Below are 10,585 nucleotides of genomic sequence, written 5' to 3'. Positions count from 1 at the left end.
CCAATGTTGGTAAAATTAATAGACTATAAGAAGAAAAAAAGCAAAGTTTGAAGATTTTCCTCAAAGGACAGGGACAAAAGAAACTCATAGTTAGTTTAGATCCTTCTTTGTAACAAAATGCAGAATCTCATCTGGAGTCAGTTTCCAGCGATAAAGAAGTATTCAGGACTTGTTTTTGGATGGACACTATCATTGCAGACTAAAAAGAGACGACTGTCTCTAAAAACCTCCAGTCTTAGAAACACATTTCAAAGAACAAATTGATCTTCATGTAGCAACAGATAAAAATCATACTTGAGACTGTGTTTAAATGCAGAAACAGAAAGAAGGAACTCACATTATGTAAAAATAGACTTATGAAAGTTAAGGTTTATTTGTTGTCCCTCAACAAAAACTAGAACATGAGAGTATAGGAGTCAGTTTTGCTGCCTGATTCTGTGAAAAGAACCAAGCAGAACTAAACGGTGGATCAGGACATCTACTTTCAGCTGTTTGGACTCGCCTCTAATCACATGAGACTTTTTTAGAAGATCCTTTTTTCACAGTTTTTGTTGAAATACTCCGTTTTGTCTTGCTGGAGGCTTTGGACTTTCGTGCAGGAGTGGGCTTCTTAACGGATTTAGCGGTGGTCTTCTTTGTTTCTTTCTTTGCAGCAGAGGGCTTTTTCTTTGTTGGCTGGGTCTGCTCCCGGATCAGATCTTCTCGTCCAATATCCACCATGTGGTCCTCCCATGACTTTATCTCATTCTTGTAACGAATTTTGTCATCCTCAGCCAGCTGGATGAAGACCTGAGATGTAAAAGAGACATCAGAACATCTAAGCGAACACTGACAGGTCAACAAAAAAATAAAGAGGTCCATAATGTAAGAACCAAACCTGTTTCTGATGACTGAACAGATTCCTCCAATCATCCAAAAGAGACTTCATTTTGGCCTGAAACAGTAGCAATAACATGGTTTCAGTAATCCTGGCTTTAACGGCACAGTAGCCAAGGTGGGGTTCATTGTCTTGGTAGCAAGAGCACACTGAGCAGTAGTCTCCTTCTGCTGAGTAATGGTAAGAACTATTCTCTTCAATGATGGAGCTGGTCAGAATCAGAATCAGCTTTATTGCCAAGTTCGTACATACAACAAACAAGGAATTTTACTCCGGTACACTTTGCTCTTTTTTGCGTTATAAGATGTCCTGTTTGTAAAGGGCATTGATTGGCGACTATCAGGTCACCCGTCCAAATCATTTAGTTCAGGTGTTTCAGTCACTTCCAGGACCTCAGGTGTAATAAATCCACCTCCCACTCAAGCAGGCTGCTTCTACAAACATCTGTGAAAGAATGGGTCGGTCTCAGGAGCTCAGTGTGGTACCATGGTAGTATGTTCAATAAGTCCAGTGGTTATGTTCCTAACTACTAAATATTCCACAGTCAGCTGTTAGTAGTGTTATAACACAGGAAGTGATTGGGAATAACAGCAACTCCTCCAGTAATTGGTAGACCACAGAAAGTCACAGAGTGGGTCAGGGGATGCTGAGTGCCCAGAGGTCACCAACCTTCTGCAAAGTCAATAGTTGCATACCTCCATGTGACCTTCAGATTAGCTCAAGAATAGTGAGTAGAGGTCTGTAGCGATTGACTCTGCGCACTATGTGCCTCACCATCTACTGCCCACCCCCCCTCCATCAGTTTATGTGGCTGAGTTGCTGGTGTTCCCAATCGCTTCACTTTCTTATAATATCACTGATAGCTGTGGGATATTTAGGAGTGAGGGAACTGGACTTCTTGCACAGGTGGCATTCTACCATAGTACCACACTAAGCTCCTGAGACCCATTCTTCCACAGATGTTTGTAGAAGCTGTCTTCCTGACTAGAGCTTGATTTTATACACCTGAGGTCATGGAAGTGATTGGAACACCTGAGCTCAATTATTTGGAAGGGGAGTAAGTACTTTTGGCAATATGGTGTATGATAAGCAGTTTGAAACTGTCCAAATCATCACTAGAAGAGACCACCAGAACCTGCAGAGCATGGTTTCGTTTAAGCAACAGGAAACTTGATCATCTGTTTCTGTTGAACACAAGCTGCAACATTTATTTATTATTGTGCTTCTTATGAAAATGTTTTTATGGAGCAGTGAGGTACAACAAACAGATTAGACCTGTTTGAAAAACTCTAACAGACTGTACTATTAACATACAATCGCCAGCCACTTTATTAGGTACACCTTCCCAGTATCAGGTTGGATCCCTCCTTGGCTCCATAACTGCCTTAATTCTTCATGGCATAGATCCACAAAGTTGTCAGAAACATTCCTCACAGATTCTGGTCCATATTGACATGGCTGCATGCTTAGAGGTTTCACATGGAGGAACCTTGGTGGTGACCAGTGTAGAACCAGTTTGCCAATTCTCCTCTGATACCAGAAGGCTTCTTCTCCAACAGCTTCTGTTCACTGTGTATTTTGTCTTTTTGGACCATTCTCTGTGAATCTAAAAGACTCAGATCAACCCCGCTTTAGATAACTTAAACCTCCAGTGTTCCTCATTCTGATGATGATGCTCAGTTTGACCTTTAGTAAGTTATCGTTACCACACCTGGGTGGCTGAATGCACTGATGTGGTGCCATGTGACTGGTTAATTTACTACGTTTTAACACGGAGGTGAAAAAGTGTACCTAATGAAGTGGCCAGAGAAAGTATATTTCAGTCAGAAGATCTTGACAGGTCACAGTTAAAGCCAGACCTGGGTCGTGGCTCCTCTGGCCTCCTGAAAGTGTTCCGACATGAAGATGTTGAAAGGAGATCGAGGCCTTTTAGGTTTTCCAAGGACGGTCAATTCCTGAAAAACACACGCATACGTACGTGGGGTCTATAATTATTATTGAACAATTGTATACAACAATACCAAAGTAACACTGTGCCACAACTTAACTACAGCGCTGTTCCACACACAGCTGCATTTTACTATTGACAGTGTTTGTGATCATAGAAATGTTTAATAAACCAAAGCAGCTGTAAACATCTAACATTATGTCTTACAGAGTTATAAAAAAAATGATCTCTTTTAATTAGAGGTAACATCATGGTTCTGTATGTTTCCAGTCCACTTCAATCAAGAAAAATCAATAAAAACAATTTTTGTTGTTAGCAGGAAACAAAGAACCTTCTCTAAAATTTATTTGGCTTTATTTTGTTCAACAACTTAAAGTGGAAAGTTTGGAACTTAGTGGAGATTTTTATCAATGAGTTTATCAATGAATAAAATAGTATATGCAGACATAGCTAGTGCCTGGATAGATTATACAACAACAGAACCATCTGAAAACAGTCAGTGTTCATGTTTAGAAATGTTTAAATGAGCCCGTCTCCATATGTGAGAATAAAACATGTTTAAATCCCTTTGAAGTTGTTTTGATATTGTGACAGTCTTTTGTCCCAGCTGTACCTGAATGCAGCATGTTGGGAAAATCTCTGATAAACGGAGATTCCTTCAACTTGGATTTTATACCATGTATGGAGTTAGAGCCACTGGTGTGGACTCAAGTCATGTGACTTAGAATTGAATCAGATTTGAGTCAAAAAATTTAATGACTGAAGACTTTACTTGAACCCTGTGATGAAAGATGGAACTGTGCCAGGAGCCCGCTGCGCTCCCCCCACCATTTACCAAAATGTCCTGGAAAAGTCTGAAGTTAGATTTCAGACTTTTCCAGTCTTTTTCCAGAAACCCTGCAGTCCAAACATATTTCTATCTGTTCTAAAAAGCAGCTTCTTCTTACCCTCTTTTTCCGAATGGCCTTTCTTTTAGCACTCTTCTGCCTTTTTTCCATAACTTGCTGCTGAAGCTGTGCCGGTGTCAACTGGGCCTGATATTTCTGAAGGTCCACCTTGAACTGCTTCATGGCCTGGTTAGAGGCCTCTTGAAAAGGCTAGATAAGAGACAACAGCAGACTTAAAACGGAGCTTTGGCTGCTTTTCAGGAATTTAAGATCATGCATGCATGATGGCAGCAGCCTGGAACATGGAAATTAGTCAGAAAGTGAAAACACGTTCAGCGACAACAGTTGTTCACAAGGTCCCCAACAATCTAAATATAGTTTAGTTATACCTGTTTCTGCTCTGGGCTCATCATTCTCCACTGCTGGGCGATCTTTCTGACTACATCCACCAACTTGATCTCTGAAAGGCAACCAATATAAGTTTAGTTTTTGTAGAAATCGCCACCAAATCAGTCGCATAAACTCCAACATGGTCAACAGTCTTGGTGGGAAACTTTGTTAATCTCAGTCAGTTCAGTTTTAATCTGAACAAATGACTTAACATTAAACCCAACAGGAGGAAAATGTGGAAAGCTTTATTGTAGCAACAGTATTTATTTTAATAAATCATGCTGATGTCCTGCAACAGATGAAGAACAATATCCTCAAAAATCACACATACAATTCAGATAAATGACGTCTTTCATAGGTCAGAGATGTGATAACCGAGAATTAACATGAAATCCTCTCAGCAAACACTAATTAGGTCCCCAGCTTCAGAGGTGATTAGCTGACAGGCTACTGCTGTTGGGTTACCAGGTAAAACACTACTGTTGGTTTATTTACTAAGCATCTGACAGTCCCAATTTATTTCCAAGACAAATGGGTGAAGCTTAGATTTTATTCAGCAGATACTCTCCCTCCACCAGTTAGAATGGGGTTGTAAGAGACCATATTTAGTTTTATCATCTTTACCAGCATTTGTAATGCAGATAAGCTGTTTCTAGGTCCAAACAGACTCCTGTTGGCCCACCTGAGTAAGCAAACAGTAAACCATCAGGACCTCCTTCAGTTTGCTTGTCGCTTGGAGTTGGAGTTGAAGATGCCATCATACACCTGCTTCAACAAACCCACTGTCATCTGGACAAAGCCAGTAGCACTGTGAGGATCATGTTCTTCAATTTCTCCAGAACATTTAACACAATTCAACCTGATTTGCTTTGTCAGAAACTCCAGAAGACTCAGATGGAGGCCTCAACAATCTCCTGGATCAAAGACTACCTGACAAACAGACCACAGTTTGTGAGACTGAAGGGTTGTGTGTTTAACCAGGTAGCTGAGTACAGGGAGCTGGTGGGCCGCTTTGTGGCATGGTGTGGAAACAATCATCTCATCTTGAACGTGACTAAAACAAAGGAGATGATTGTAGATTTTAAGAGAAACAGGAATAAGTCTAAAACTATTTCTATCATGGGAGAAGAGGTGGAGGTGGTGGAGGAGTATAAATACCTCGGTGTTCACCTGGACAACAGACTAGAGTGGAGATGCAACTGTGAAGCCATCTACAAGAATGGACAGAGCAGACTACTTCTTGAGGAAGCTTAGGTTATTTGGTGTTTGCAGCAAGATGCTGCATATCTTCTATAAGTCTGTTGTGGAGAGTCTGATCTCTTCTACCATCATCTGGTGGGGAAGCAGCATCAGAACCAGGGACTTAAAAAAGCTCAACAAGCTGATAAAGAAGGCTGCCTCTGTTCTGGGGACTCCTCTGGAACCTCTGGAGATCATTGTGGAAAGAAGGATTCTTTATAAAATGAAGAACATTATGGAGAACCCTGAACATCCTCTTCATGAGACTGTCCTACAACAACAGAGTGTCTTCAGTCAGAGGCTTCTTCAGATCTGCTGTAAGACGGACGCTACAGGAGATCCTTCTTGCCCACAGCCATCAGCATCTACAACGACTCTTTGAGGAAACCTTCATAACATGAGCTATAACAACATTTAATTTCCCTTTGGGATTAATAAAGTATTTTTGAATTGAATTGAAATAAAGCTAACAGTGATAGTGTGGTGTAAAGAAAAACACTGGAAGCATTCCAACAATATAGAAAATGTGTCATGTGAAGATTTTTCTCTTTAAAGGGAAGAGCTGCTTGTTACCTGGATCTTGACTGGTCACGACTGGTTTCTGCTGAAGAACGTATCTCATATATCCATTTAGAGGTCTCTTTGGTGGGCCACTGATCTGCGAGGTCAAATACTTCACTGGGTTGATATTTGCACTGCAGACAATGCTGGTGCATCTAAAGACAGCAACAAACATGAACAATGAACACAACGAGCTGTTAAAGCAGCTTTAATAAACATCGGCATGAAGTAATCTGGCCTTTCCATGGGTTATTTAATAAACTGGTACCATCTTAAAGCATTCAAGTGCACCAGTATTTGTTTTTTTTAGTCAAATACAAGGTCATACCTGTGCATAATGAGGCTTAGATATGATATATTCTTGTTAATGATGACCACTGATAGTTAGTCTTTGTACACATTAAAAATGATTTCTTTGACACCACATATTGTGCAGACTTATGAAGGAAAACTCTGAATTTACTCAAGCGGGGAAAGTCTTTTGGAGCCAGTTCTTATAACTGCAGATTCCTACATCAGTGAATTGAGATGTTACTCCGGTGTCACGTCTACATCACTCTGCATTAATAGTGTGCCAACCAAGACAGAATGCCTTGATCTGAGATCAATACAATCAAGCTCGACTGAAATCAGCAGCAGCCCACAAGGACAAACCAAGTAACTTCTAGAGAAACGTTCAATGGATGGATGAGACAAAGACTGAGCTGTTTGCTAAAAATGAAAGAAATACCTGTGCGAACTGTCAAGCATGGTGGAGACAACATCATGCTGAGGGTCACTGTCTACTTGGAAGACCCATTTGTTGCCAAGGTTAAACTTCCTGGCTGATGTCTTGAAATGTTGGCTCAATATTTCCACGTTCTTTCCTCGTGATGTCATCTAATTCTGTAAAGTCCGTCCTGAAGCAAAACACCCCCACAACATGATGCTGCCACCTCCGTACCTCACAGTTGGAACAGTGTTCACAGACAATATGATACGATTCCTCAAATCATTTGACAACCTCGATTACTAAAATTTCTTAAGTCTTCATTAAAGTCTGTTTAACTATTCAGCGCACTGTGTTCTTATATGTGTTGCACAACGCTCTCACTTAGATATGATATATATATATATATATATATATATATATATATACATGGATGCCAGGTACGGTTATCAGCTCTGGAGGGATATGTCAAGTGTGGATCACTTTAAACTTAACAGAAAAGAAAACACCTGTGGATGTTCAAAGTTAACCTATCAGCAGCTTACAACACCATGACATCATCATCTGGGGTTTTCCAAGTATTTAAAGATATATTAACCTTGAAAAACAATATAAGATTCAATTAAAAAAAAGTTATATATTGGCATTTAGCAAAGTGAAATAATTTTTGACCGACCTAAGCCAGGAAAGCTCGGTCTCAATGTTAGAAAGTAGGAGGAAAGGTTCTGTCTTTTTTTTTTGTTTGTTTTCAGATGCGTGTTTTAGCCTGTATGCTTAGTTTTGAATCTGTGTACATTAGAAAAACACAGCAGTAAGTCAGAACTGTGTGCCCCGTTTATACAAATCTGAGAGTTTGTTAGTTGTATAATCATTCCACCAAGGTAAAATAGTAATTAAAAGAAATCTGAAAGAGCCTTTAAAACAAAATGACATCCATGTCCATGATGGGTCTAACCTTCTGACCTTGTAAGCCAATGCCTTCATTTCTAAGACACAGATGACGCATTTTATCACCAGCCTAATTAAGAGATTTATCACTTTATTATAAACGTGTCAAAGCAGATTCTGTCAATGATGAGGCGCATCCACATTTATGAAGACTAATAAGCGCAGCCCAGCTTCTAGCTGCTGTAAATGCGGTTAAAAGCTGGAGGTCTCCGTCTCCTGCGGTACCTCAGCTAACATTATTATTGAAGCATTTTTTTGGACTCCAGCATCAAGCTTGATTCAGAATAATCATCATCTTCTATCTAATGATAAGATACCGTTAGCTACCTTGCAGGCGTGTTTGCGAAAAAGGATGTGAATGGCCTAGCCATTAGGCTAACGGTGGCCGTCAGCAGTTTATATGGAGCCATGTCAGTGGTCCAAGTCCCAACAGGATGCTGAACAGAACTGTGAAGCGACTGGGCAGTTCAAAGAAACCGTAATGTTTCTACCCTCATGCATTAGTCTCCTTTCGTCCTCCGAGCTGTTTTCAACCACAGCAGTACTTTCAACGCGCGCTCTCTCAGTGACCCAGTGCACTGTGGGTAACACTCAGGTTTTCTTCTTCTTCTTCCACCTCGTCTAGCACCATCTACTGGAGTGGCGGAGGAGGCAGCAACAACATTTTAAATCCACCCGCTGGTCCTTGTAACGAGTTGGTGCCTTTATTCAGCAGGCATTGGGCGCATTAAGCCGCCAGACCATAACGGAACTTTTTAAACGACTTTTATAATTATTGAAAACACACAAATATGGCGATAAATGTTTTGCAGATTCAGGTGTCTGAAATTCATTAACAGAGAGAACAGAAATAATGAAGTATTACATAAAAAAATATAAGTGAAAATAAGCAATGTAGATATTAGCATGTGGACTATCGAAGGCCAAATGTCCCACAATATATAATTATATATGTAATAATGCAATAAACATATTAGATAAATCAAAAATGTTTAAATATACAAATTATTCCCTGCAACCCTGCAAGTACAGTATAAGCGAGTGCTGACAATGGATGGATGGGTGTCAGTAATGTATTGCATACATAGAGAAAGACCCGGATGAGTAGGTTTTTTCCCTTTCATTTCATGAACAGACAAATCATAATAAACTGAAGACAACAGTTTATTATGATTTGCCACAAACTTACCTTGGTTTCTCCACAGACAGAGTAAGATCATTAAGAGACAGCTAGTTCCCTCCTCCGAGATGACAGATTTAAAATGTGGAATCACTACTTTTAGGACCAGCTGAAGCTATAAAAACACAGTTCAATTATTATGCCTTTTTATTTACTGATTTGATTCTGACAATTTCATGTTTGAATGTGCTACAATGTGTTGGTAAAAGACTACATAGTATTTTTCCCTGTTCCTGTGTAAAAAGAGGCCGCTGAAGGAAATACCTTTTTGTAGCTGAAAAAGAGACACATCAGCTGTTAAAGCTCCAGACTTCAACAAGACATTTATCATCTGTTGCGCTTCCTGATCAGTTCCTCCCACACAATTATTTGGGGAAACATTGTGCGTGTTTATGTCATTTCTCTCTGTTTTCCATTCCTGCCATCCTGAAGAGAGGGACTTTCTTTGGATTCTGATCTTGGTAGTTTTCACCCATATCAGACTAAGCACAGCCTGCGACCACACAAACACATGCGCAGAGAGGACCAATCTGTGGTTGGCCTTTTGTAAAGTGATCCCCAAGGCTGACTCAAAGAATGTTTTGCCCATATTCCACAGCCTTAAGAGAGAATGCGAGGTGCTTGGCCACACCTACATGCTTTGATGCAGCAGAAGCCTAATCCTTTTGAGAATGGTCCGTTTCTTCTGGTCGTTCATATTCAGTTTGGAGCGAATCGGATCATGCGTGTGTGAATTACAGCCAATCGTCTGCAAACAGCGAGATACCAAAATTCCCGCAGGGCCGAGCTCAATTCGTGGCAGTGGCAGGCAGAATTGGCAGTTCCGGGGTGTTACGCCGATTCGCGTTTCCCCATCAGATACAGTTTCCCCTGTGTTAAACAGGGGAAACGCATCCTGATGGATCTCCACACCCTGTCAGATACCGTCCCCCCTGTGTTAAACAGGGGAAACGCTATCTGATGGCCCTCTAATCTCCATCAGATACCGTTCCCCCTGTGTTAAAAAGGGGAAACGCATCCTGATGGATCTCCACACCCTGTCAGATACCGTCCCCCCTGTGTTAAAAAGGGGGAACGCTATCTAATGGCCCTCTAATCTCCATCAGATACCGTTCTCCCTGTAATAAACAGGGGGAACGGTATCTGATGTAGTTTATAGGACCGTAAGATACCGTTTCCCCTGTTTTATGCATGGGGAATCTGACGGGGTTTATAATACATTTATAGGACCATATAGGATCACAACAGTATAGATATTTATAGTCTCTCTCTCTCTCTCTCTTTCTCTCTCTCTCTCTCTATATATATATATATACGTCTGTGTGTGTGTATATAAATATGTGTCGTTATATTTACATCTATCTATCTATCTATCTATCTATCTATCTATCTATCTATCTATCTATCTATCTATCTATCTATCTATCTATCTATCTATCTATCTATCTATCTATCTATCTATCTATCTATCTATCTATCTATCTATCTATCTATCTATCTATCTATCTATCTATCTATCTATCTATCTATCTATCTATCTATCTATCTATCTATCTATCTATCTATCTATCTATCTATCTATCTATCTATCTATCTATCTATAAAATGATGATATATTAGTTTATCTAATAACAACACACTAGCTAAACAAATGTAGATCGACTTCTCCGAAACACGACATTTGAGCTTTCAGGGTTACCGTAGTTCCCCTGTGGTGCGAGCACAGCGCGACGGTTCCGAGCCTGCAACAAGCACGCGCCTTTTTTGCCGCGTGAGCGGCGAGACGCTGGGGAAACCGTATCTGATGGGGAAACGCGAATCGACGTAACACCGGAACCTTGAGGCA

At 40.4% G+C, this 10,585-nt stretch overlaps 1 protein-coding gene across 1 annotated transcript; it reads right to left on the bottom strand.

Annotated features, from left to right (window-relative positions):
* Window positions 1-349: 349 nt before the first annotated feature.
* Window positions 350-8,154, bottom strand: tfam (transcription factor A, mitochondrial). Its single transcript, XM_047376053.1, has 7 exons — window positions 7,887-8,154; window positions 5,915-6,057; window positions 4,102-4,172; window positions 3,773-3,922; window positions 2,737-2,832; window positions 878-934; window positions 350-789 (listed from the first exon to the last, which is right to left on the bottom strand). Exons 1-7 carry the CDS (start codon window positions 7,967-7,969, stop codon window positions 505-507), a joined length of 885 nt encoding a protein of 294 aa, XP_047232009.1. The 5' UTR covers window positions 7,970-8,154; the 3' UTR covers window positions 350-504.
* Window positions 8,155-10,585: the final 2,431 nt, after the last annotated feature.

Source organism: Girardinichthys multiradiatus, chromosome 10, assembly GCF_021462225.1.
Source record: "Girardinichthys multiradiatus isolate DD_20200921_A chromosome 10, DD_fGirMul_XY1, whole genome shotgun sequence".
NCBI lineage: Eukaryota > Metazoa > Chordata > Actinopteri > Cyprinodontiformes > Goodeidae > Girardinichthys > Girardinichthys multiradiatus.
This window is presented reverse-complemented; position numbering and strand designations above follow the sequence as displayed.

Coding starts and splice junctions, on each gene's coding strand:
- tfam (XM_047376053.1), bottom strand. CDS start 7,969: ATGGCTCCATATAAACTGCTGACGGCCACCGTTAGCCTAATGGCTAGG. Junction 2,833..3,772: donor AGGCCATTCGGAAAAAGAGG/GTAAGAAGAAGC, acceptor TGTGTTTTTCAG/GAATTGACCGTCCTTGGAAA. Junction 790..877: donor TGTTCAGTCATCAGAAACAG/GTTTGGTTCTTA, acceptor TTTACATCTCAG/GTCTTCATCCAGCTGGCTGA.